We start from the raw sequence: 27,674 nt of genomic DNA on the forward strand, positions 1-27,674 counted from the left end.
AGCCAGGAAGGACCCCGCCGTTGCTAGGCGACCCAGCCCTGCCAGGTGGCCAAGGCGCTGCCTGTCTAGAAAGCGCGCCTCCTCTGGGGGCAGGACGGAGCAGCGCCCGCACTCGGCGGAGGTGGTCGAGGGGAAGGGGGCCTCGAGGGTTCCGTCTCCGGGCGACCGAGCCCCAGGCCCCTGTAGAGACCTGCCGGGTAACTAAAGTGCCGAGGAAGCGGTAGCCTGGCAGCAAACGAAGGAAACGTTGGCTAGGTGGCACACGGCCTCTTGTTTCTGAGGCACTCAGAGAACTTCACGGGCATGAACTCCAGGGCTGGGTGTCATGTGGCATCGCCCGCCGCGGACGAAGCCGCGAGGGAAGCCAAAAGGAGAGGCCACCGAGTCCGGAGACCCCGGCGCCGTGGCCCGTGGGCCCTTGGGGACCCGGAAGGGGCGCGGCCGCAGGAGCCGGCGGGGCACCTACGCGGGGTCCTCGCGCGCCGCCCACGTGGGGCCGAGCAGAGCTGTGGGCCGGCTTCGAGAGGTCCGGCCGCGCTAGCCGGTGCCGGCGCCCGTCCGTGTCCGCCTCTGCCCGCTTCTCGCCGCGTGTCATGGCAGCCGCCGTTACGCTTCTCCTCCACGTCCCGGAGTCCCCGGCCGCCGCCCCCAGGACGCTCTCGGGACCCCGCCAGGCCCAGGCGAGGCGGGTGAGTTATGACCCGGCTTCAGAGCGGTCCGCACCCGAGGCCGGGCCCGCCGCCTCGCCTCTGGGTAGGGTTTCGAACTACCGACAGAGTTAGGGGGGAAAGTGGGCTGTCTAGCAACTTCTGGAGAATTCGCTGAACGGCACGCGTCTGAGCTCGGAACACCACGCAGCGGGGATGTTCTGGGCGGCCGCGGAGCGGGTGTGGAGGGGCGTCTGCTGGTTCGGGCTGCAAGTTGTAGGGTCCCGAAGGTCGGGTAAAGGGTGGGAGGCTGATTCCAGCCCAAGTTGGGAACTGCCGCCGGGATGTGAGTGGCAGCCCGGGCACTTGCCAGCCACACCTCCTAACTTCTCTCAGTCACCGTTGCCTCATTGGAGGTTGGTTTGGTTCAGGAACGAGGACTGGACTAGAGGTCTTTTTCAAGAGCTTTCAAAAATAGCATAGATTCTCACCCAGCGTGCAGTGCGGAAAGAGAAATACGGAGCGGCAGTTTAACCTGCTCACTGGGGAGAGGAAAGATGCTTTAAATTTAAACGAAGCCAGAGCTGAAAACTGGTTTCTGGGATGGTTGACTTCTCTCCTGGAATAGAGGAGGGCTGCAGGGCAGAAAATCTGTTGTAGAATCCTGAGTTACCACAGAGGCCAGAAATTATACCAGCTCGTGCCAAGGAAGGTGTGTGTTTTCTCCAGAAAGCAACAGGTAATTCCATTGACAGTTGCCGAAGTTCAGTTCCACCAGTGTGTTGAAGCTGATATTCCTCGAGTTCATATAAGGATTCTCTTTGGTGGTTTTTCAGTGATAGTCAAGCTTTAGGATTTAGAGGTTTGGGAGTAGGAGTTTTCAGCTAGCCAGTGGGGTCGCTGCTTCTGGGAGGAGGAGAGGGAAGTCCCGAAGAGCCCCTGGGAGCATGGGGCTTGGACAGACCTGGGATTAGATTCCCACCTTGCAACGTGCTGGTTTTGTGAACTTGGGGGAGTTATTTCACCTCTCTGAACCTCACTTTCCAATCTGTGAAACGATTGTAAAATGTAGGGTAGACATAAAATTGTCCACCAAATAAAGGATAGATAAAAACAACAAAAGTGTCTACTTTATATAAAGTTATTGTGTGGAGTAAATGAAATAATATACATAAAGACTCTATATATTTTCTGGCCCACAGAAGCACTTAATAAATGCCAGTGGTAAATAAAGTCGTATTGGCTTCATTTTGAGTAATGGAATTTCTGTGTCTGGAGGTCAGTGGGGAGCTTGTGCTGTGGAGGTGCCTAGTAACACAGAGGAAGCGCTATTAACACCTTGAGTGAGTTGAAGGAATAATAATTGGATGTCTGGCTTTTTGATCGCTTGAACCACTGTGTCAGAAGGATGTGTATTAATAAGATGATGACAGGTGTCTGCAGTGCCCTCGTCCACATCTGCATTTTTTGTCTTAAATGAGAATTAGAGGTATGCCAATCAAATTTGCCAGTGGCCTGAATTTGGGACGGGTAACTAGTATAGTGAATTTGGGAGGGCCTCAAGACCTTAAGTGATGCTATATGTAACAGTATATGGTGTTTTCTTTTTAAAAATGTTTTCTGACAATTCAAGTAATACGAGGTTATTGTAGGAAATAGGGGAAGTATGTTAAAGTGAAAAACCCCATCATTGCCATGCTCAGAGGTAACTGGTTAACATTTTGGTGTATATCCTTCTAGAAAACAAACAAGGGATGAAGCTACACATGATGTTTTCCAACCAAACAGGATACAGTTAATAAATAGTATTATAGCATAATCCTCAGGAGCCCTGGGTGTAGAATCAGGGCCTGAGCAAAACCTGGATCCCCCAATGATCCTGGAACAAATTACCTCACATCTCTGCCTCAGTGTTCTCTCTTAAAATGGGATGATACCAGTACCTGTATTGATACAGTAGATAACTCTTAAGTACTTAGCATGTTGCCTGGGATCTGGTATATTTATTAATACCAGAGACAGAGTATTTAGACTTTTAGGGCTAGATAGGCCTTAGAGGTCATCTGCCAGAACCCGCTCATTTTACAGGTACAGGAACAGAGACTCAGAGGGAGGTAATTTGCTTAACGTTGTAGAGCTGACTTTTTAGTAGATTCAGGTACATCCTAGCTCCTCTTTGCTCAGATGCCACCTCTGAAGCATTTCTGTTTCCTGGCCTCCTTTCCCCTTGCCGTAGGACATGGTAGTCTTGTTTTGTGCTTTTGTAATCCTTTGTACGCACCTCTTCTGAGTACAAATATAGGTTTGGGTTTGTGGTTTTATACTTTTGTCTCTTCCACTAATCTGCGATCTCCTCAAGGGCTTGGCTAATTTTCCAGCCTTGTATTCTCAGAACCAAGCTACTTGTTGACAGCTGTTGAGGAGTCGGTTTCTTAAATGAATGTGTTGTGGATGCTGGGGCAGAAAAGCTAACAAGCAGTGGAATAGTGGCCACATTATGGGAAGGGATAATTCCATGTGTGTCGATCGTCTTACGAGCATTTATTGAGCACTTGCTTTGGGAAGATTTGAGCCCTACAGGGGATGCAGTGCCACGCAGGACGGACTTGTCCATTTCCTTATGGAGTTTACAGTCTAATGGGGAGGACCGACACCAGTTAACATTACATTTTATGCTTGTAATCGTACTGAGTGCGAAGAAAAAGGGTGCCAGGAGAGCCACGAGTGGGAGCCCTGGCCTGACTAGGTGGAGAGAAGAGGTCAGGAAAGGTTTTTCTGAGGACCCAGTAGGCTTAGATCTGAAGGATGAGTGAGTTAGCTAGCCAAAGGGGGGTTGCAGACATGGGTATAGCAATAGCATGTGCAAAGGCCCTGAGGAGGGAAGGAGCATGTCACATTCTAGGAATTAAGGAAGACCAGGACAGCTGAGGCTGGTGGGATGGGCAGAGTCCAGCTTCTAGAGGGCTTTGTAGATCATATGACAGGTTTTTGATTTTAGCCTGAGAGCCGTGGAAAGCCTGTGAAATACTGTGCTTAATTCTGAATACTTGTTTTAGAGAACAGTGGACATGAGAATGAAAGGTGACTGGGATGAGAAAGGATTGAAAGCTTGTGTCCTGTTTGGACTGTTTAGTCCAAAGAAGAAACAAAGTTAGATGATGTGTGAAGGAATGTGATGCAACAAGAGGAAGTAAGCTTGTTTTTTGTTGCTGCAGAAAGCAAACCTCAGACTAGCAGATAGATGATCAAGGTGGCAGATCTTGTCTGAGTGTCAGAAACAGCTTCCTAACCCCTAGAATTTGGTGTCTCAAGGGATGGAGAGCAGTAAAGGGAAGGTGTGTAAGCAAGGCCTACTGCAAGGCCACCTGTCAGGGAGCTTGTAGTAGGAAGTCCATGCGTGGTGGGAGTGGCTTTTAGGCCTTTTTATGCTCGGAGTTCCATAAATCAAGGAATGTCAGCACATTACATTGTGCCTTGCAAAAGATTCAGCAGATCTGGAACTTGACTTTTATCTCTTTCTTTAATCTAAACATTCATAAATTTGGGACTTTGTAAGAATAGATTTGTAAAATGGAGCAGGTCAATACTTAATTAATAGTAAATACTCGAAGTTGGTATTTATTAAATTATTTAGATACAGGAGTCCTGTAGTTGTCAGGAACAAACAAATGTTGTTATTGGTAGGTTAGCCTGAAGCTGACAGTCATGGCCAAAAGCAAGCTGATGTGTAAATGGAATCCGTCATTTCCAGCTAAGGGGGAAATAACATTCCAAGAGAAACCAAAATGCCAGAATAATAAGCCCTGGCTACTCAGGGGATGTTTTTTATTCACGTGTAAATTGGAAGAGAAGACCAAAGAAAACAGAATGTTTGTTCAAAGAAAATTGGCTGTTTCTTCTCCTGGGAGAAGTTTGGACATGACGCACGTAGCCACATCCATGTTACAGAAATAAGCAACAGGCAAGAAAATGCCGAGTGTTGTAGCCTGTAATTGGTGATCAGATGGGGACCTGAAAGGCAAGGAGAGTTGGAAATAATTGTGGTAGAAGTGATGGATGGAGCAGAATTCTCATTTGGAATGGAAACGGGAGTAGGAATCATCTCCAAGCCATCTGAATCTGGGGGAGCAGCATGAGGGAGAGGATGACAGCGATCCAAGCACTCTGGGGTAGAGCAGTAATGAAGGTCTCCGCTTCCTGGGCATGGGCTGGGATGCAGCCTCCCATGTGTAGCCACCAACAGGCTTTGTTGATGGAGAGAGAGGATGCGCTCCCCCTCTCCCCTGTTCTTTTTGTGTGGATGGACATCTAGGAGTAAGGATTGACTTAGCGTGCACACTTCACAGGGTGGGTTTCTCTTCCCTTAAAAGAGACTCCCATTTGTTCATGTTCAGCCCCACAAAGGTTTCTCCCTTGATCCTTACCCTCATCTTGGTTGAGTTGATGGTGAGGATGGATGGTGAGGTCTGGTGTGTGAATGAGCTGAAATTTTTGTGTTTTGTTCTGTTTTGTTTTTTTCTTTTTGAAAAAAAAAAAAAAAAACTGAGTCAAAGAATCTGATTGCAGACCCTAAACTGTTGCTTGACATATGGGGCATAATGATCTCTGCAGGGAGAGATGCAATTCTGTGGGCAGTCAGGCTTCACTCTGAGGTTTGTCTTCATGGACTAATGCATCTCTTGTTGCTCTTGCCTTTTGGGAACAACACAGCAAGCCGAGGCCACCAAAAGAAAACACCAAGCATCCAGTGAGGCTCCCCCAGTGAAACGGAGGAACGAGGCATCATTTCTCCCGGCCAAGAAAGCTGCTGCTAAAGAAACACAAAGGACTTTTAAGGGGAAGGCACGGAAAACGTTTTCTCCGAAGAAATCTTTGGTTGGTGTGAGTGATGGACCTCGAGAACAGAAACCGTGCGTTAGGACTTCATCGTTATTTAAAAACAACCCTGAAATCCCAGAGCTCCACAGGTATGTTCAGGGGCACGTGCGCTCAGGAATAGGAGGAGTTAAGTGTATTCTGCCTTTTTCTCTGTCGATTGGAACTGACGCCTGGGTTTTGTTCGTCATTTGCAGACCTGTAGTAAAGCAGGTGCAAGAAAAGGTGTTCACTTCAGATGCTTTTCATGAACTGGACCTCCACCCACATTTAGTAAGTATCACTCAGTGTCTTGTGTGATGGGTTTTTTTCAGTGTGGTTAATTTCTTGGGAATGTCTGGGAAATGACAGTTTTAGGAAGAAAAATCAAAGAATGGTTATTTCTGCTCCAAATTAACCTGAGTGAAGTTAGATCGATAAGATGCTGTTCTAGGACATTCCCAGTGAGCCTAGGTTACTGTTCACTGCCCTTATCTCCATCCCCACCCCCTTTGTAAAGAACTAAACACTTTCCTAACCTAATTCAAATTAGGCCTGGGGCTCCACTTACTGGACTCTAGGACAAGCTCCTAATTAGTGGGTAGATGGGACGTGGAGGCTGATCTGGGTGGCAGGGGTCACAGTGACCACAGGAGAGGAAGCTGAGCTGCCATTTTCATATCAAGGGTAGTCTGTTGTTAAATTGAATGAAGATATTCTACAAACAAATGGATTTTTTTTTAATTTTTTTTTTTTTTTTTTTGACTGTGATGAAGTTTCCACTCTTATTTATGAGTAAGAGAAAAATGCATTAACTTTCAGGGAGTCTGGATTTCCTTTGCTCCTATGGTCACAGCTCACTGCTTTAGGGTTATTTACATAAGCTGTTTTCTTACCTACGGGTTTGAGCAGGGACATCGAGCAGGTTCGTGCTGTGGACATTTGGGGATGGATAACTCTTTGTCACGGGCACCGTCCTGTGCACGGTAGGATGTTCGGCAGCACTCCATGACTACTCACTTGATACCAGTGGCATCCCCTGCCCCACTCGGGACAACAAAAATTGCTTCAGACATTGCCGTGTGTGTGTGTGTGTGTGTGTGTGTGTGTGTGTGTGTGTGTGTGTGTGTCTGTGTGTAGGGGGGCAGGGGGGGATGGTGGGCAGAACCACCCCCAGGTGACACTCACTGGTTGGAAGAACTTCAACATGGCCATCGGTTTTATCCCAGTATCTTCTCCTTCTTTGCATCCTCATTTGCATAAACAAATATGTTTATATTTGTGCCAAAAAATCGGTAGTTAAAAATATTTATTTTGTGTGTTCTCTTTTAGATTTCCACAATAAATACGGTCTTAAACATGACTAGTATGACCAGGTAAGGGTTCCAGGCCAGTGTTGCTTTTGTTAAGACTTGAATGGGTATGACCAGTGAAATTTGAATATCTGTGGAGCACAGAGCAAATTTGTGTCTTCATATTAGAGAACACTGCCGGATTGTTGCCCATCCAGGGCTTGACACACCACTTAACCGCCCAGTTCCCCCACTTGTTAAATGGAGAGACTGAGTCCCCAACTACTTCTGTTGTCAGCTCTGAACCGGTCCAGAAGATGTCTGCATGTCATCCCGCTGCTGTCCATGCTACCCTGAAGATAATATGTCCACAATATAGAATTTATCTGGTCATTTTTAAAAATTTTTTTATTGTTATGTTAATCACCATACATTACATCATTAGTTCTTGATGTAGTGTTCCATGATTCATTGTTTGTGCATAACACCCAGTGCTCCACGCAGAACGTGCCCTCCTTAATACCCATCACCAGGCTAACCCATCCCCCAACCCCCTCCCCTCTAGAACCCTCAGTTTGTTTTTCAGAGTCCATCGTCTCTCATGGTTCGTCTCCCCCTCCGACTTACTCCCCTTCATTCTTCCTCTCCTATCTTCTTCTTTTTCTTTTTTCTTAACATATCTTGCGTTATTTGTTTCAGAAGTACTATCTGGTCATTTTTTAGTAGTAAGAAGTAGAGGCAACCAGAAAGATTAAATACTTGGTCAGATATAATGGAATATTGAAAAAAATTTTTTTGAATGTTTAATAGTAATGAGTCTTGGAAAATAGTAAAAGGTGTAGAGAAGAGGTGAACTTCCTTTTTGTGAGTATGTATGCTTTATAGTTTACATTTTACTAATCGTCACATTTTACTTATATGTACAAGTTAATAAGAATCTTGAATAAAAGGAGGACCCCCCTTACCCATTTTTTTTGTTCAGTTTCATCAACCAAATTTAAATGAATTCTGTGCCCTTTTTGTTTGTTTTTAAATACATGTGTGGACACACGTTTTAGTGTGTGTATGATAGTCACACCTCAGTTTTTTAGAGACTGGGAAGCAGCTCCAGGCTATCTGGATGGCTCACAAGCTTCCTGGTACTCTCTTGCATGGGAATCTTTCCGTCACATCTTACTGTGTCTCCCTGCCTGTCACAGGAGGCGAGGAGGGGGCGAGGGGGGCAGTATGCTCTCGTGGTACCTCCAGCTTGACATCATGCCTGTGCCATTTTCCTTTTTAATCTGTTTGCTAGAGCCGCCAATCCCTGGCTTGCCTCAGCATTTTCAGCTGAGTTCCAGAAATTTAACTGAGGTTTTATCCCTCCAATCATCAAAAGTTTCTCAGCACCTTCGCTTGAATGTTTAGGTGACTTCTGAGGTAGCAGTTGGCAGATGCAGCAAAGCATGGGGGCGGGTGTGATTTGTGTATCTTGCATCTCTGCCTGTAAACGGGAGAGGGTAAAATATTATAGTTCAGCATGTGTTCTTTCTTTTGTGTGGCCCAAGCGTTCAGAAGCAAAGTATTCCTGCGTTGCTGGAAGGCAGAGATGCTCTGGTGAGATCGCAGACAGGCTCAGGTCAGTCGTCACTTAACTTCTGCCCCCTTTCCCCTGATACCTAGGCCACACTCACATAGTAGGTTCCATAGTAAAGTGTCTGTCTGTGGCGGCAGTGGCTTTGTTTTGTTGGGGGAAGGAGGGAGGCCGTGCCTGCTCTTGATGAGCACCCCAAATTTGTTCCCCTAGTGAAAGGAAAGGGGTGGTTGGTTGTGCTGTGGTCAGGAACGATCGGGAGGTAGTCAGCTTCTGCCAGGGCTCTGCCCAGTCCCACCATCTGTGACCTGAGCTGCCCTCCTCACTCCAGTGGGGGATGAATATTTCTGATACTAAAGCACAGCTCTGGCATGAGCACACACTGTTTGGATGCCAGTTGGAACACAGGTTTTGCATGTTACAAAATTGTCTGTAGACTTGTTCTTCTGCCCCTCCTGTGCCCAGAATGGCAGGTTGGCTATTCACCACGCCTCCCAGCTCAGCCACCATTCAGGTGGGTGGAAACCCGAAGCTTTTGCTTCGTGGTTTCTCCACGGTCTTTAGAGGCTGGCTCAGGGTTCAGACTGGCTCCTAAGCACATCAGTGCCGTGCGGGTCGTTCACTTAGCCATAAAGTTCATTTGCACGGTTAAGGATGACTTTCAAGGAGTTTTCTAGCTTTGAGGGGTAGTCCTCAAGTTGAGGTTTTGTGTAACTTGGGAAATGTGTCATTGTCTCCCTTGTTAGCTGGATAAAGGAGCTGAAGCTGCAGGTTTTTTGGGAAGTACTGGATTTACAAACAAAATTGGGGGTTGTGGCAGACAGGTAAATTCCGTTTTCGCCTCTCTTGGATGTAGGATGTGCGCTTTTCCTGTCCCGAGTTGAGTGCTACCCAAAGGTAGCAGAGCCCATTTTCTTTACTGTCTTTGCTATTCTTAACATCTGTAGGGTCTGTGATTTTAATTGCTTTTGTACTTTTTTAAAAGGTAAAACACTTGCCTACTGCATCCCTGTGGTCCAGTCTCTTCAAGCAATGAAATCAAAAATACAGGTGAGTATAGTGTTTTTCTGTTATTGCTCATAGTACATAAGCAGCATTGACCTGAACCAAAGCAGTAATTCTGGGACCAAAAGAATCTGTTTCCATTTAACATTATTTTCTTCTTTTTGATTCATTTATTACATAAACACATTGCATCTGAGGATTGTGCCCAGAGTAGAATAGAATAACTATATTTTGTAATCATCACGGCAGGTCTAAGAGGAAACGTGTAAAATACATGTTCCTCGTGTAAGACGTTGTGCTGGATTCTTTGCCTGTGTTGTATATTCTTGAATCTTAAACACCACCCCAGACCCAGTGAGTTACAGGTATTACTATTACCCTAAGTTTACAGAAAGAAATGGAAGCTTGGGGAGCAGTGGTAGAATACTTGTCTTTAGTTGGGAAACACATTTAGTTAGTGCCTGGGCCAGAGGGGCCAAAATTGGGTTCCCCAGGTCCTGTAGGAGGCACGTTAACTGCCAGGCTCCAGAGGCGCAGGCATCATTTGAAGACCCAGCCCAGAGTCCCACAAATACGTCCTGATTATCCTCAGTGGAGAGGATGTGGTGAGATCTGAAATAGGAAGTGAGGTGGGTACACAAGCAGAGGAGAGGAGTTAATTGGCTACTTCTTTTTTTTCATTTTGGACGGATAGAATTAGGCATGTGTCCACCCTACCTGATACTGAGTGACAAGCAAGTAGTGATAGCATTGGATAATAGCCCACAGGCTAAAACGAACATCCATGAGTACAAACTGACAGAAACAAATTATTGAGTAAATAGATAAGCAGACGGGAGGAGGACAGACCCTTTGCACAGTAGAATTCCAGTGGAGAAACATAGAAGTGATGGAGTAGAGCATCACCGTCTGGCCATTGCCTTAGTAATACTGTGTCACACATCACAGATGCTGAAATGAGGGGGTGAAAGTCTGATGAAAAATGGGATATTTACCTAGTTAGTCTCAAAGGATCTCCCTACAAGATACGTCTTAATCACAAAGGGCAAACAGTCACTTTACGTTGGGGAGCCTGGCTGCTACCACTTCACCCAGGCAATCAGTGTGGGCATCCCCAGTGCTGGGACGTGTCGGCCTCATGCACCTCCAGATAGGTGCCCAGAGGACACCGCGCCACTTCTGTGGTTGTCCTGCCCCAAAGGTGTCACCCGGATTTAATTCTGAGCAAATATCAGACAAACGCAAATCTAGAGACCTTCTCCAACGCAGCTGGCTGATGCTGTTCGAAAGTATTAAGGTCATCCAAAACAGAAATGCTGAAGAACTACCCCAGGTTAAAAGAGACGAAGGAGGCATGACAGTTCAGTGCAACATGTGGTCCTAAACTGGGTCCTGTCTGGGAAGGGGATGCTGCAAGGTCAGTCAGTGAGGGCAGATACGGGCTGCAGATTAATTCACAGTTTCACGTCAGTACTGATTCCCTGGTTTTGATCATTGTACTGGGATTTTGAGAATTAATAACCGTTTAAGGAAGCTGGGAGAAGGGTATAAGAGAGTTCTTCGTACTATTTGTGTAATTTTTTTGTAAGCCTAAATTTATTTCGAAAGGAGTTTTTAAATTGTACTTTAACTTTATTTAAATAATTTTAAATTAATAAAACAAATCCTACACAACATCCAAGTGATGGAACCTTACACAGACATTAAAAGTGGTATTTTTTTCAATTTCTCTTTGTGAACTTGACAAGTGTTCTTGCATATGAAATTGAAAAAAGGCAGGGTACAAAACAGTATGTACAGTTTGATCTGATTTCATAAATAATACTCTGTGTGTGTGTGTGTGCATGTGCGTGCACATGCACGCGTGCATAAAAAGACAAAGAAGCTATTAATACTGGTTTCCTCTGAGTTGGATAAGTGAGGAATTTATTTCCTACTGGTGACTGATTTTTTCTTCCCATTGGGCACTTTTCAGTAAGATAATTCATATAAAGGATTTAGCATTGTACTGGTACCTAGTTAGAGGAGGGAGGCCAGGTATTACAATAATGTGGGAAAGTCTTATCCATTTATAAATTCTAGGAGAATTTCTTGCTAGTAGTGGGTTTTTGTTTTTGTTTTTTTTTGGTTTTTTGTAAGGTTGGAGAGTTGGGGAATATTTGAGCTGGCATGGTCCTGTAGTTCCAGCCCAATGGTCTCATTTCATAGGCCGGTGACCTGAGGACAGGAGAGATTAGAGTACGTACCTAAGGGAGGCCATGTGGTGGGCAGCTCTGCTCAAAGCCTAGGTGCGAGTGTGTCTTTAGGCAAACCCTTTCATCCCTCTGTGTCTCAGTGACTTCACCTGTTGTGTGTGTCTCCTGGGGTAACCCTGAGGCTCCTGAGCTAATGCACGTGGAGCGTGGAGAGCTGGTGTCCAGCTTTTAGTAACAGTACCTGCTCATGAAGCGGTAGTTGTCACTGTCCAAGGTGTGGGCATGTGGCTAGTTTGAAAGGCAACGATTTGATTTGCTTATATCTGGATACGTTCACCAGCCATGTTGTCATTTTTATTTTTTCTATTTCAAAGATTGAAATATTCTGTAAAAAGAGTTCTCTAAGTCCAAATTTAGTTCATTTATTTCAAGTAATATTCAATAGAGACCCTTGGAGTTCATTGTAAAATGATTTGACCTGTAAAAAACCTATCTGGAGGGAGCAGCAAACTCAAGGCACCCAGCAGAGTTGTAAATTACTTTGGTGATGGAATGGGAACGGATTGCTTTTCTGTGTTTTCACTCTTTCAGTTATTTGGGCTCTGATTTTTTTTAACAACACATCCATCCTTCTTTACTCACTTCTGCCCTGCGAGGAATTGATTTTTCTTTCTTCTTCTCTGTGTAGTAACACCTTTTGAAATGTCAGAATCTCCTAACGTCACATTGTGGCACGTTGATACTGTTGTACTAACATGTTTACCATTCCTCGCCTAGGCCTCGCAGACTTGATGTCGAGTACAGACGGCTCTAGTTTGAATTCCAAATCCTTTTCTCCTTGTGTGTAAATGTTTCCTATGCAAAACATGAAAACCATGCTTGTAATTGAATCTGCTCTAAACCTGCACTTAGCTTCTGCACCAACATTGTTTTGATTAATTCCTAAGTGTCTGTGAGCACTTTAGAGATGCAAGACACCACTGACTTTGAGGCCTTTATTGGGTTACTTTTTTTGTTTTCTCTTACTATTATTTTTGTTATTATTTTTTTAGATATAACGTATATGTTAAAAAATTAAAAAGAGTACCAAACAGTACATGGTGGGAAGTAAGTCTTATACCCCCTCTCCCCTACGCAGCACAGCTCTCTCAGGGTGCGGGTTGCTGGGTCCTGCCGGGGGCTCATCTCTGCAGAGACAGCAAGTGTGAGCGTACAGAGTTCCCTCCCCCCTTTAGCTTCTGTGTGTGTGTTTTTCTCTTGTGTTTGGTTTGATACACAAGTGGTTGCTTGCTGTGCATGATGTGTACCTTGCTTTCATTCTCTTGATATGTTTGGGGATAGTTTCTTAGCAGTGCCCTGCCCATCTGCCTTGCTTTTTTAATGGCTGCCTAGTATCCTGCTGCCTGTCGCTACCGTAAGTTACCATATCAGTTCCTCCTTGGTAGAATTTACATTATGTCAGTATTTTGCTACAAACAAGGCTTTTCTACATACTGCACAGTCTGTAAAATGTTTATTTTTTATGCGTACTTACGGGTGCATCTTTTAGAGAAATCCCCAGAAGTGGAAGTGGCCTGTTTATTTGGTAGATGACGCCACAGTTGAACTTCCAATGGGTGAAGCCACCCTCCCCGCAGCAGGGCACCTGGGAACCCCTGCTCGCCCGCGCCCTCGTGACACCACCCGCTGTGTCGGTTTGGCTCATTTGGCAGACATTGGAGTTGAACATCTCACATGTGTGAAAGCCATGTTTTGAATTCTTATTTCCAGAAATTGGCTATTTACGTTCTTTCTCCATTTTTCTACTTAAGTTGTTGTGGTCTTTTTATTTTTATTTTTTATTTGAATCATAGACCTTTGTAAACTACGGAAATTGGGCCTTTCTCTTATGTGTGGCATGTTTTCCCTTCATTTTGTCATTTATACTTGATTTCGTTTAGGTATTATTTTCCCATTCTGAAGTTAAAAACTTTTACATAATAGAATTTATTAGTGTTTTCTTTTATAGTTTCTGAGTTTTATGTCATCTGTAAAAAGGCTCACTTGATTCCACCTTGACTTTTCTGACTTTGTTCTTGAAGACCGAATAATTTATCTTTTCCCTACTGATACAAAATGCACCTTATTTCCTGTAATTCTGTGCATACTTGATTCTGTTCTATTTGCTGTTGTAATCTCAATTTATATGCCACTTTCAATTTTTTTAAATTACGTTGGTTTTAAATTGTTTTAACATCTGATGTTTTTCAGACATTTTGGTTATTCTTGCACATTTATTTTTCATAGGAACTTTGAAATCAGCTTGTCTGAATATAAGTATTATATATGTTGTGTGCATATATGCATATTTGTGGCAGTTTTGTTAGGTTTGCATTACATTGGTGGGTTGACTTAGGGTTAGCGTATTTGTAATATGGAAGCATCATATCCAAGAATAGGATACATTTTCCCATTTATTCAAATTTTATTTTATGCTCCTCAGAAGTGTTTTAAAATGTCTGTCACAGATTTTGAACATTTTTTGTCAAGCTTCTTGTTGCTGCTCTGCTGTGATTTTTTTCCCCCTTCCACTGTATTTTGTAACTTTTTTACATCAGAAGGCTGTAGATTGTGTATATTAATTTTGCATTCAGCTACTCCACTGAGTTGTCTTTTTTGTAGTAGATTTTCAGTTGATTCTCTTCAGGTTGGTTTTTTTTTTTTAAGGATAAAATATCATCTGCTAACAATGACAGGTTTACCTCCTACTTTGCAGATTTATACATATTTCTTTCTCTTGTCTGATTGCATGGGCTGGAACCTTTAGAACAAGCTAGGTTGTTCTAAAGGTTGCATAATAATAAGGGTAGTGGGCATCGGAGTCCCTTTCTTAATGAGACTGTTGCTGACGTGTGCAAGTGGCCACCCTCGAGTTCTGTCCACCTGGAGGCCTGTGACCTTCATTCATCCACTCACAGCACTCCTTTCCTTCTGTGTCAATAGCGCAGTGATGGCCCCTATGCCCTGGTACTGGTGCCGACAAGAGAGGTAAGCAGTCTCACCTGCGGGATGGGTAGTAAGCAGGTACTTTCCTTTTGGAAGTAAGATCCTTTTGAATTTAAAAGTGGGTTTTACCATTTTTCTCCCTGCTGCACCCTTACCTTTGCCTGGGGCCATCCTTTTGGTTCCCATCAAGAAGAAAAATTCGAGTACTCTTTTTGAAAATCATAAGCTAAGTATGGAAAAGCATTTCCTTATTGTCTAAAAACCCACGACACTATAAATTTCTGTACTTTTAAAAGGAATTAAAATAATTACATTTTCTACTTTTTTGGTTTGTTTTATAACTTAATTAAAAATTAGAGCAGTCGACCCTAAAATAGACTTTTTTTTTAAAGAGGCTACTGTACCAAAAATTTTACTTGTTCTTCAAAGTTAAGCTTCTTGACATTTTTCTTCTTTCTTGGTGGAAATCCTTCTATCTGATCTATTTTATTTGCCTAGAGAGGGAAGTTTAGATCAGGGTGTCTGTTTTCTATATCAAATGATAATCCCTTCCTTGCAGAGAGTTGATCATGGAGATGGAGGTTTCTACTTAGCCTGTTATACAGCCTGCAGTGCCCTATCTCAGCTCAGTCCTGTGAAGGAGCAGGCATGAAGCTATTTAAATTTTTACAGCAGCAAACTTGATACTTCCCTAAGATGCATCATGAATACTAAGCATATGGAAGCTCTATGCGTATCTTTGGATAAAGGGATTATGTTGAGGCTTCTTGATAGTTGTTAATGGTTATAACCTACATTAATTTTCACTTTCTCTGGTTTCCACTGGGCTTGTTGGAATTTGTTCCTTTAATAAACTTGGGGAGTGACCACCTCTCAGTGCTCTATTTGGCATATTCGAAGAGTACCTCCTACGACCTTTAAAGCAGTGTGCCCAGAGGCTAGCCTGTTGACCGCTATTCCAGGTTACTCCCTCCTGCGTATTCTGTTCTCTGTCTTCCTGAAGGGAGGCACATTCAGGGTGATGCTGTTCCGCTTCTCCATCCGTGTGCACCGTAGACTTGTACTTCTCTGTGTGGCACTCTGGGAATTTGAGCCAGCAGAGGGAGCACAAGACACTATTTTTGTACATGTCCAAGGAGTGGACGCAGTATCTCTGTCCACATTCTCCAAACTGACAGGTTCCAGAAGGAGTGTAAGAACAAAGTGTATTGTTCTGAGTAGATGCTGTATATCAGATTTTGTTTTTCTTAAATCTTAAGGTCGGAGTTGGAATCCTAATCACTTTACATTGTCTAAAGGTTTTTAAAAGGTTGGGGCTGAGGCAGGGCAGGGGCGGCGGGGGCAGGTGGGAACAACCTCGTTCATTACTTGTAACTTTTCACTCTTCACAGCTGGCTCTGCAAAGCTTTAACACTGTCCAGAAACTGCTTAAGGTAAGGTGAGCCGTGACTTCAGTTTTATCTTTGTTTTCCTTGACTTTTTGAGAAAAGAAAAGTCTACCAGTCTTATCTTCGTCTTCAAAAGGCAAGGAATTATTTCAGTTTTTCTGGATTCCCTGGGTTTCTCTGCTCTGTCCAGGTATAATTTGTAGGATTTTACTGATCTAGACTTTACTAACTGCTGATTTCTAGCTTAGTTGACTAGTGTTTCCTTTGCTTATAGTCCTGTGGTTTGTTCACCATGGTCCCTGGCAAGCCACACGTGGAGACTCACAGGGACAACCACGAAGTGATCACATGGAAAGCTACAGGAGAGCCACACGTAGGGTTTAAGAAAGAAGCGAGAGAGGGCTTCAGAGCCAAAGTCTGCCAGCCTACCAAATTAGATCGAGAATCGATCTTTCTTTTGTCAGGGGTGGGGAGAAAGGAAGGTTTGTGCTTGGGTTTTATTGTACCCAGAAAGGAAAAAGAGGCAGTAGACTTAGGGAAATGTGTTTTCAACTCGGGCTCCATGGGGAAAGGCAGAGAAGCTACTGGAATCATTTGGAAAGCTCCCATTTCTCTCGCTGTGCTAGAAACTATAGAGCTGTAATTTAAGTGACTGCTGCTAGTATCCACAGCAGGGGCAATGTCTAGGAATTGTGTATGCACAGTCACACCTCCTACAATGAGAAGCCTGGGTCTTCCCTTCCAGCTTCTCTAAGGAAAAAGAATTTGGAATCAGTCTCTGTGTCTTCAGTAAAGGGGGCTTTGATCGGGCACCTGGGTGGCTTACTTCATTAAGTGTCTGCCTTTGGCTCAGGTCATGATCCCAGGATCCTGGGATTGAGCCCCACATCAGGTTCCCTGCTCTGCGGGGAGTCTGCTTCTCCCTCTCCCATTCCCTGCCCCTCACCTTATGCTTTCTGGCTCGCTCTCTGTGTCAAATAAATAAATCCAATCTTTAAAGGGGGGGGGCTTTTCACTGATTTTTGTCTGATATCATTCCGTAGCCATTTACCTGGATTGTGCCTGGAGTGTTGATGGGAGGAGAGAGAAGGAAATCAGAAAAGGCCAGGTATGGGGACCTTTGTTATCCATTCCTGTTTGGATCTGTCTGTTCTGCTGTCCTATTCAATGAGATTTGGTCCTTCTAAACCTGGAGAAAGCATTTTCTCAAACTGTGCTTCATAGTCCCAGAGCATAGGGACAGATTGAGGCAGCAGGGAGCGGTCACTTCCTGACGGTGTTGTCTTAAGAAAGACTGATGAACCTACAAGGGGTTCTCTTCTGATGTGGTTGGTAGCGATGCTCACTATACTCTTAGGTTCTGCCCCCCCCCCCCAGCATCCCTTAGTCCCCCCTGTTTGGTGTCCATCCCTCTTGGCAGTTCTCTTTTGTCTGCATTGGGAGTTTAGGGTCTTATTGTTTGGCTCTACAAAAACAAGATCATAAACTTACATAATGCTCTAAACTTTGCTTTTTATATCCAAAACACTGATTCCTAGTTCTGTATTAGAAGTGGTAATGGGGGTCAGAGAAAATGTTGCAACAGGTAAATCCCAAATTGTATGCTTTTTGAAACATTTTATTGTATTTTTTTTTTTAAAGATTTTATTTGAGAGAGAGAATGAGAGAGAGAGAGAGCATGAGAGGGGGGAGGGTCAGAGGGAGAAGCAGACCTCCCCGCTGAGCAGGGAGCCCGATGTGGGACTCGATCCCGGGACTCCAGGATCATGACCTGAGCCGAAGGCAGTCGCTCAACCAACTGAGCCACCCAGGCGCCCTATTGTATTGTATCTTAATGCTCAGTAGTAACACCCAGTCCTGTGTGTAGTTTGTAATCAGGAGTAAATATTAAACTTGAAAACTAAAGGTATTGGTTAGATTTGATTCAGCTATAAATAACAACAACAAACAACAGTGGCACAAACATATGGCAGTTTTCTTTTTCTTTCACATTTAAGAAGCCTGATGGTAACCCATCCCAGGCTGGCATGGTGCTCTGGTATCAGGATCTAAGTCCCTTCTATCTTTTTGTACCACTAAGTGAGGCTTCCATTTTTAAGGATACTCCATATTCTTAGCGAGTTGTTAGAGCTCCAGCCATTACATCTTGTTCCCTGCCAGCGGGAACAAAGATAATCATACGTTCTCCCTCCAGAGATACTTGTGGTTTCTGCATATTCCCTTGGTCCTTCTATCCCATGCTTGAACATAGGTACACGACCATACTTAAGTTCAAAAGAGGCTGGAAAATATACTCAGCTAAAAATTGGAAGCTTTAATTGCTATGGAAATATGGGGTAAAGGCTGTTTGGGAACAAGAACTTAGATTTATTCTCCTTAGTCTACAGGACAAAGCTGGGCCCCCATTGTATGGAGGTTACAAAAAAGATTCGGTGTAAGAAAACATTCCAGCCGTTAGATCACATTTGTGTGGGATAACTCCTTTAGGTTGGAGGTTCCCTGGCACAGAAACCTTCAAGAACAGGCTAGATGACTGTCTATCTGGAATGTTCTAGAAAGAAAGGATCCATGGATCAGAGAAAGGGCTTTGGATTATATAGTAAAGATTCCTTTCAAATTTAAGATTTTATGAATTTAATATAATTTTGGATCTTAATAATTACATTCTATATGGAAGAAACTTTGGAGGAAGATGGAAACTCAGGTACATCTTTGTACCCATTTGTCATCGCTTTTGTCACGGCTTCACGCTGTGCATGTTGGTACTAGACATGAATCTGTCTCCTGTGCCTATTTCTGGTGTTTTCTATTGATATAGGCCCGTTTGATTTACTTTCTTTTATGATATATAATTTTAAACAGACTCCGCAAAGGAATAAATATCCTTATCTCAACTCCTGGGCGACTGGTGGACCATATAAAATCCACAAAGAACATTCATTTTCGTCGGATACGGTGGCTGATTTTGGATGAAGCAGACAGGTGAGCCTCACCCAGAAGCATGAAAAGCAGCAGAAAAGAGCTGCTTCTGCTGGCTCATTACAGTCTTTACTTTGCACGTGGAGTAAAATTCCCTCTCTTGAAACCACAGAATCTTGGATTTGGGTTTTGAAAAGGATATCACAGTGATACTCAATGCTATAAATGCTGAGTGCCAGAAACGACAGAACGTCTTGCTGTCGGCGACACTCACAGAAGGTGAGTTGAAAAGGAATGCTCTTTGTTCTTAACCAGGAGGGAAGACGTAGATGTAACGGGTGTCATTTGTCCGCAGTGGTTCTTAGCGCTGGGGGCAGAAGCTGAGGAGGCAGGTGTCCCTAAAGCACTGCCTTTTCAGACTCCTGTCTTGCCTCCCTCTTCCAGTCACATCAGGCTCTCCCTTGCTCCCCAGGGTGTGGGACAGAGGGCAGGGCAGATCCAGAACCACCTCAGTTAGGAGAGTGCTTCCGGTGCTCGTGGCCGGGTGAGAGGAAGAGAAGAGGCTGACTCCCGTCCATCCAGAGGTTTCATGAGGTTTTTTTGTGGGTATCAGCCTGCCTTTCTCTTTAAAGAGCGTTGACCCTTAAATAGAGACCTAAGTTCATTTCTGTCTCTATCTTCATGAGATGGACATTCTGAGCTCTCTTTCATAGACAGGGCACTGAGGCTTGGCAGTCACCCTCTCAACACAACCCAGCTCGCATGTTCTCAGGTCTGGTTTACACGTTTTACCGGCCCTATGACAGTGTGCACATACCAGTTCTCAAAATGAATCCTAAGTAACATTAATTTTGAGAGATAATCCATGATTCTGTGCTCAGAAGTTTGGGGAATGCCACACGTTTCCTCCTGCTCTTAGAAATTCCTGGTGTGTGTCAGCACAATAAAGGTTCTGAGAAGACCTGTAAACCTGTAAAACCCTATGACAGAATCCTGTGACACCCTTTTATCAGTAGATAGAACTGTAGAACCCTTCCACGGCGGGGCGGGGGAGACAGCTGTTAGTGCCCCTTTCAGTGGTCTCGCCCAGGTCACAGCTGAGAAATGCTGGTGCGGAATCAGTGGGCCTCCTCCACCAGATCGAGCACAGGGCAGGCCCTTGCGGCCCTGGTGTTGCCCATAGGGAGCCTCTTCATCAGCCTGGACGTGTGGTGTGGGGGGTGCGCGTATGAGACTAACCTCACACTGTGTGCCTGTCACCTGTTTTGCCTCTTTCACTTTTGCTCCAAGGTGTGACACGGCTAGCTGATATCAGCTTGCTCAATCCGGTCAGGATTTCTGTCCTGGATGAACACCGTGGCCAGTCTGACCCAAAGGGCAGAGCAGTTCCTGAGGCCTCCCCTCTCCCAGCTGGTGCTGAGCCGGACAGCTTTGCGATTCCGGAGAGTCTCGATCAGCATGTGACACTGGTTCCCAGCAAACTGAGGCTCGTCTCCCTGGCGGCCTTCATCCTACAGCAGTGCAAGGTGGGCCCACATGTGAGGCCCACACTCGAGGCCCGGCTCAGTCGAGGGAAGAAGGTCCCATTTTCTTTGTGTCATGTGTTGATAGCAGCGAACTGAGGGACCCTCAAAAAGTTTTCCAACTCAACCGTGTTCATGAACGCAGACCTTACCAGTCAGCAGTTCCAGGGTTGTAGTAAAGAACCAGAGGTCAGGGATAGCTGCTACGTTCTACATGAAATCTGCCCTAATCCTCCTCTGGGCCTGAGAACCAGGAGCATCACAGGTAGCAGAAACATCCTGAATGTGGGCAGACGGAGGGGCCCATGCTCGTGGTTTTGAAAGAATCCCAGTATTTCTGTGTTTACGGGATCGCGTGCTAACTCTCCGTGGTATGTGGGAGAGTAGTGGGTGCAGGGGCTGGAGGGTGAAGCCTCACGTCTGCTGCGTGCACGGCAAGCCCTGGATGTGTGCAGAGAACAGTAGCGCATAGCCCCAGCCTACAGCGTGTGTGTTTGTCTCAGATTTGGGAAACCCGGTCGAAGTTACAGCTCTACCATTTTCCTTTCATCTCCTCTTTGTAGCATGTTGTATCAGGGTTATTTTTGTAAAATCATTCAAAGCTGTCTGTCCCCGTTTCCAGATGGGGCTGGCAGGACTGTGTATTTTAGAGAATGACCTCATTTTAGTGTCACCTGATCTTAAAAACGTGGTGGTTCTTTCCCCCCTTTGTACCGATGTAGTTTGAAAAAGACCAGAAGATGATCGTCTTTTTCTCGAGTTGTGAGCTGGTGGAGTTCCACTATCACCTCTTCCTACAGACCCTGCAGAGCCGCTCCGGGGCCCCGGCGTCAGGGCCGCTACCATCTGCCTCCACGCCATTAAAATTCCTGCGGCTGCACGGCAACATGGAGCAGGAGGTAAGCACCGTGCCGGCCCCAGGAGTGGAGGCGGGTGTGTGTCCTCCGGGGTTGGCGCGGCCTTCCCTCTCGGACCCCACTGGGCTGGGTGGGGACGTGCCCCAGGTGGGCGACCTGCTGGCACTGGAAGCAGACCCCATGGCTGCATCAGCGGCATGGGCAAGGGCGTCTATTGTTTGCATGCGCTCTTGCTCTGGGAGCTGCCCTCTTCCACCTGAGAGAGCTCACAGGCCCGTCTTGGCCCGAGTCTGCCTCAACCAGCTGTTAAGGCAACAGAGTACCACTAAGTAGCTGGCACCAGGGAAGGGTTTTGCCTTTTTAGTACCCAGTGTGTAATTAGGGCTTGATGTCTTCAAATTAAGAGCATTAATGGAGCTAAATTGTGGATCCCATATGGTACTGCTGAGCGCGACTGCTGTCATTGTCAACAAGATACAGCGCTTTCACTCTTAACACCTTGGTTGGGAGAGGGGCTTCAGGGTCTCAGCTCTGTCTCGGCTCTGAGTAGTCCTGTTGTTCTGGAAGAAGAGAAGAGCGTCTCCCTGATTTTAGATTCTGAGCCGCATGGCCCTCATTCCGTTGAGGGGGTCGGCGGAGAGCAGACTGAGGGGATCACGCTGGCGTGGAAGGAGGACGAACAGGCCCTGCAAGGGGGAGCCATGTTGCCCTAGAAGGAGGTGACCAGGCGCGCAAGACGGTTAGGGGGAGACGACCAGGAACTGGAGCAAGACTTGACTGGAAATACACAACATCTTTGGAGCTGAAGGAGACATTAAAGTCATCAAGTCCAGACCCCTTCTTGTGCCTGCTTTTGTTGTTTTAATAATTAAGAATGTGGAGCCTCAGAAAAGGGAGCTTGCTCAAGGTCACTCAAGGACATTGCTTCTTATTTACCACAAGTTTGGATAGAATTTCCTGAGTAGTCCAGCCTTTGTGCTTGGTTTTCAACTTCAAGGTCCCTGATTCAGTTGAGTTTGTAGATTTTATAATTTAATGCCATTTACAGCGTTTGTTCCTCATCCTCTGGGTCTTTTTCACCTGAGGCCTTCTGCAGGGCGGGTGGGAGGGTGACGAGGGAGCTGGACACAGGCCCGGGAGCATCTAGGAATTTGAAGAGGCCATGCAAAAGCTCTGTAGTGAAATTATTTCAAACCGTTTGCCTCACGTTCGAAGGGCAGTGGTCCAGCAGGGCGCTCACGGCTGTCTGCTCTGGTCCTGCCTCTGCCTTTACCGGCTGTGTGACCTCAGGAGAGCATGTCACCTTCCCGTGCCCCAGTTAGCCCGTCTCTCAGAGGGAGGGGATACTGGTACGTACTTCACAGGGTTGGCGTGGTGAGGCACTAAGTGAATGCAGAGTACATGCTCAGCGTAGGACCTGGTTCGTGCGGGTTCTGTGGGTGTAGGTGCTGTTACTACTGTTGTTCTCGCTCTTTCCCGAATGGTCAGTCTGCCACTTGTGTTGTTCTGTTTATTAAGTATTTAGCCTTCATGGCCTTCTCATGAGATGGGTAGAAGGTGGGAGGCAGTACCTCTAGATACCGTTCTACTGGCATTCTCATCCCTTGCTAAGCTAAAACCAGCCCAGTCCCATCCTCCTGGCCGCTGCTCCATGTGACCTTAGTGTGGTCTCCCTGGTGGTTGATGTGGCCCTGACCATGTTTGTGCGTGTTAGGGAGCAGTTGCCATTTGAAGAAGTTGCCGCCTGATCGCTGTGAGGAATGCTCCGGGTTTGGCAGTTTTTTCCTTACTCCAAATCTGAATACGTTACGTCCAGTCCACAGGACATCTCACAGGCTTTTATGAACTTTTCCTGATTTTTTTTTTTTCTTATTTTCAATCTACAATGTATCCATTAAACATGACGCTTCTAAAGACCGTGAAGCACTCTGGGCAAGTGCAGCTGTCCTCCCCGGGGCCTGGCTGCCGGCTCTGGAACACAGCTCCCTAGGTACAGGTGCCAGTCCAATCCTCTGCCGTGTGCACGTCACTTGGGCAAGAAGTGACTTCACCTGTGTGCCTCAGTTCCTCCATCTGGAAGTGGGGGTGGTGATAGTACTGCTCATGGGGTTTTGTGCAGATGAGGCGAAGTTCAGGCCCACAGAACATAGGCCGTGTGTGCTGGTTGTCATTACCCACCATGCTCAGTGAGGTGTGCCCGGACCTTCCAGTCACGTGACCAAGGAGATGCACGTGAAGGACCAGAATGAGGTACACCCCAGTGGCGTGATGGCTGTGCCCAAGCGGAAGGAGAGGCATCACTTTTTCCTTTTTTCCACATTTTTAGTGATTTGGTTGTATTCCTTTTTCTGTTGCTGACAGACAGACACGGCCAAGTCTGAGCCACTCACCGTGCTGTGACTCGGGCCACGTTGAGCATGCCCTTGGCAGGCCTTTCGAGTGGACACCTCCCGTGGTGCAGGAAGACTGCCTTTAGGGTTTTACCCCAAGGGAGTGATGAAACACGTGTGCAACAGATTATCTGGGAAGGTGTTGATCACAGCATTGGGTGTAATAGCAAACAATCGGAGACAACCACAGGTGCCCGTCACGGGGCATTGACTGAGCTGAATGCAGATTTGTTGGCACGAAAGGACCTTCATATCCTATTGGTACAAGAGCATGTTAGTAGTAGAAGCAGCGTACTGCTATTCCTTAAGAAGCCACGTCTTGGGTCACATGCCCAGAAGGGGTTGCCTGTGGTGGGGTTTGTTTGCTTTGAGTGGTGGGACAATTTGGTTTTCTTTCTCTGACTTAAAATATATAACTTTTTCCAGTTGAAATATATGGTTTTATAATTTTTAAGTTTTCTTTAAAATTCATTTTTAAAAAATTGCTCTGTAGGAAAGGTGGTTGTTCTTCATACCTCTGGACCACCTGTAGAAAAACATGTTTAGAATAACTTCTGAGTTGGGAACCGGGAGTGCAGTAATTTGTGGCCTGGGGCCTTGCCTGCTCCTGGTATCAGCTGTTCCCAAAGGGTGTGCCCCCCCAGCCCTGTCTTACTGAGATGTGCTGCCCCCAACGCTCCACTACTTTATTACAGTCAGAGAAGTCTAGTCCCGGAAGGACAGGGTCTGATGGGAAGATGGGAAGGATCTACTTCTTCCTCTTTCTTGGTAAAGCCTCTCAGTGCCTAGAAGTAGACCTAGCAGTAGGAAACAGGGGAGTTATGGGAATCTAAGTCTACTGTGCTGGGACTGACCTCGGAGTCGTAAGGCCGTGTTTTTCCTTGTTTTTGTAGGAAAGAACAGCAGTGTTTCAAGAATTCTCACATTCCAAGACAGGCGTCCTTCTTTGTACGGTATGTACCCCTCTGCACTCCACGGGGAGGCCAGGACCCCCTGCCTTTCCTCTTGCCAGGTTACCTCGCAGCCAGCCCCACAGGGAGCCGGGCTAGCAGGGACTTCTGGGTGTGGCGGGTCGCCTTGCACTTCTGGTGTGTCACCTGACTGTGCCACCACGCAGAAGTCATGCCAATTTGCTCACTAATAGTGGCAGCTGTTGGTCTGAAAATGTGTGAATCTGGGCGATTTCTATCCACCAAAAACGTGTAAATTACAGCTATCGGGAGTAATTAGAGCTGAGAAAGTCTCTTCGCAACAGAACTACTCTCCTTGCCTCTGCTCGCCTTTTTTAAAGGAAAATAGATGTGCTTGGACAGATTTTCTTTGCTGTTGTCTAAAACTGTTGTTTGCCCTGCAGTTTTTGGGACCAGGTCATTCAGCCTTGAGTCCTGGCGGGCTCGCACAGCCGCCGCCCGCAGCGCAGAGCTGGCCTCTTGGATGCGCCTCTTGTGTGCTCTTTTGAGATTGAAAACTCACACCTTCGGTGCCCTCTTCTCTGGGGATTCACTTCACCATGGTTGTCGCCAGCTCCCAAGATTAAAGTATCTTGCCCCCTTGTGCCATCTTGGGTGGTGTGACTGAACCCTCACCTGGGTATCTGAGAAATCCCGGTCCATGCAGTCCTGAAGTTGCACTGAAACCGGTTCAGCCAGTGGGCGAGCGCCGGGCAGAACAGACTGTTGGCTGTTGTCTAGGCCTCGCTTTTTCGTGCAGTTACCTTTTTTTTTTTTTTTTAAGATTTTGTTTATTTATTTGACAGAGGGAGAGAAAGAGCACAAGCAGGGGGAGTGACAGCAGAGGCAGAGGGAGAAGCAGGCTCCCTGCAAAGCGGGGGGAGCCTGATGCAGGACTGAATCCCAGGACCCTGGGATCATGACCTGAGCCAAAGGCAGACGGTTAACCAACTGAGCCACCCAGGCGCCCATGCAGTTATATTTTAAGGAACCCCTGCTCTGCATTCAGTTTTCAAGGTAACAGGCATTGTCCTCTTCCCAAACGCAGGGTTTATGAGTGAGTACGGCTTTGTTTCTTCTGCACGAGGCGGCTGCCCAGTCACCCATTTATTACAGGGTGCCAGTTCTCACACGAGTGTGGCAAACCGTGGCTCTGTGACTCGGTCGTGCAGATCTGTGGTCACTCCTGGCATGCCTGCCTCCTGAGGAAGACCAGGTCTGACCAGTGGCCCTACCCTTTGTGAAGCCCATCCGCAAATCAGACACTTGTGTTTGCGCTCAACCACCTGTAAAGGCCGGTTCTACAGTGAAGATGAGTCCAGATCTACTTGACAAAGAAATTTGTCAACAGTCCTAATTGTGTCTAATAATACTTGCTGGATCCTGACCCCTTCCTGTCTCCTTTGTCTCCATTTTCCCCCCTTGTTCCCTGCCCTCAACCAGACAGGCTCCTCTTCCTGCTCCCTGAATGCAGCATCCCTCCTTTTTCTGGCCTTGGGGACCTCGTACGTGCATTCCCTCTGCCTGGGAAGCCCGCCCTGACTTGGACTAGCCCCTCCTTAGGCCTCCACTTCAATTTTAGTTTTTCAGGAAAGTGAACTCCAGGAACCCCAGTTTTTCCCCATTAGGCACTCCCACTGCACCCTGCGCTTCTTTATGGCACTCATCATACCTGGTCTTAGGTGTCGTCCCCCCAAGATCATGAGCCCCTAGAGATGGACTGTGTCTTACCTGCAGTCCCCGGTCAGTGGCTGGCGCGGAGCAGGTGTGCATACACACTCAGTATTTGTGGACTGAACAGGTGGATAGTTGGGGCTCAAGAAACACAGCGTTGAACACCAGCACTATCTCCCTGCCTTTTTCTGAAGACTGAGAGAGGCTAAAGTTATGCTTGCTCATGGGAATAAGTCGTCTTTTTCATACACATGATGTACCTGACGGGTGAATGTTACGGGTTGTCCATACTGAAACGGGAACAGTAGGAACCTTTGTGTGGGAGTTTAAGATAGGAACAAAATGTTTTATCTTTGACCTTTAAGATGTTGGGTTTGTCCCTGGTGGAAAATTTTCAAGTCTCCTGGTGTTTTTTTACAGACATGGGTCAGCTCTGGGTCTCAAAGAGGACTCCAGGGATTTGAAGTTCAGTGTTTTGGTTGGTTTTGGTTTTGGTCTTTTTGGTAGGTTTACATGCGAGTAAAGGTCATTCTTTTTTAAAGTAATTCTCAATGGGGTCAGAAGCCTATGACAACTTTCCTTGTTTCGTCTGGCTGATATCTGCAGACAAAGTGAGTTCAGCCAGACAAAGAGCGCCCCTGACTTGGCAGAGAACAGCACCCCCACCCCTCTGTCCCCTGCCAGTCCCGAGTGCCGCACAGAAAGCTGACTCTCACTTGCTGGCAATCTGATTTCACTAAAGGTTCTTGGTGTGTGTTTGTTTGCTTGTTGAGGAACCTTCCAGTATGCTGACCTGACAGCCCAGCCTCACCTCTTCTTCATTGTGTGGTGAAGATTACTAGGGAAGGGCTAGGGGGTGGAGGGGCTCACTTCCAGCCATCTCTAAGCCCGGCTTCGAGCACATGGTCTCTGGTGATGAGGAGCTCTTCCTTCACCCTTTCCCAATTCCTGCTAACTCTGCCATGTTCATTTGCTTCAGCCTGAAGCTTCTGGTGCCCGAGAGCTGTAGGCACAGGAGACCTGCTGCAGTAGATCATGGCTAGGTTGGGGAGGTGCTGTCACTTTGTGTCCTTTTAAGCAGCCTGTTGCTTGCCAGGCCCTCTGCATGCTCTCCAGGAGCCTCTGTAGTGTTAATGAGGAACGGGGACCGCGTCAGGACAAGGCAGATGGAGAACTGGCTTCTTTCGGTAAAGAGGAATCGTGTTGTTAATTGTGGCAGGGGGATTTTCCCTCCCCTTTATACCATACTTTTTGCCATTTTGATTTCTCATCCCAAGATCTTTTAACGAGCTCAAGAGACTGAACGTCTGTGTGAGAAGTTGGGAACTGTGGTGGAACCAAGTCAGAAACTCCCAGTGCTGCTAGTTACTTTGAAAATCCCTCCCCCGATCCATTTTCCTCCCTGCCGACATTTCTGCTATT

The 27,674-nt window shown here is 46.3% G+C and overlaps 1 protein-coding gene across 3 annotated transcripts in view; it reads left to right on the top strand.

Moving 5' to 3' along the window:
• The first annotated feature begins 4 nt into the window (after window positions 1-4).
• DDX31 (DEAD-box helicase 31) overlaps window positions 5-27,674 on the top strand; it is a 71,495-nt gene continuing 43,825 nt past the window's right edge. The window contains exons 1-14 of one of the 3 annotated variants that reach the window (XM_027614946.2): window positions 6-689; window positions 5,358-5,614; window positions 5,720-5,795; window positions 6,834-6,877; window positions 8,341-8,411; window positions 9,352-9,416; window positions 14,549-14,593; window positions 15,943-15,984; window positions 16,983-17,047; window positions 18,802-18,921; window positions 19,031-19,137; window positions 20,149-20,384; window positions 21,104-21,280; window positions 24,522-24,581. In XM_027614946.2, the coding sequence (XP_027470747.2) occupies window positions 594-689; window positions 5,358-5,614; window positions 5,720-5,795; window positions 6,834-6,877; window positions 8,341-8,411; window positions 9,352-9,416; window positions 14,549-14,593; window positions 15,943-15,984; window positions 16,983-17,047; window positions 18,802-18,921; window positions 19,031-19,137; window positions 20,149-20,384; window positions 21,104-21,280; window positions 24,522-24,581 (1,461 nt within the window). In that variant the 5' untranslated portion in view covers window positions 6-593. Of the gene's footprint in view, window positions 690-5,357; window positions 5,615-5,719; window positions 5,796-6,833; window positions 6,878-8,340; window positions 8,412-9,351; window positions 9,417-14,548; window positions 14,594-15,942; window positions 15,985-16,982; window positions 17,048-18,801; window positions 18,922-19,030; window positions 19,138-20,148; window positions 20,385-21,103; window positions 21,281-24,521; window positions 24,582-27,674 lie in introns of those variants that run through there. The other 2 variants (XM_027614947.2, XM_027614948.2) reach the window with 2 other exon arrangements.

The sequence above is a fragment of the Zalophus californianus genome, chromosome 13 (genome assembly GCF_009762305.2).
Source record: "Zalophus californianus isolate mZalCal1 chromosome 13, mZalCal1.pri.v2, whole genome shotgun sequence".
Classification (NCBI taxonomy): domain Eukaryota; kingdom Metazoa; phylum Chordata; class Mammalia; order Carnivora; family Otariidae; genus Zalophus; species Zalophus californianus.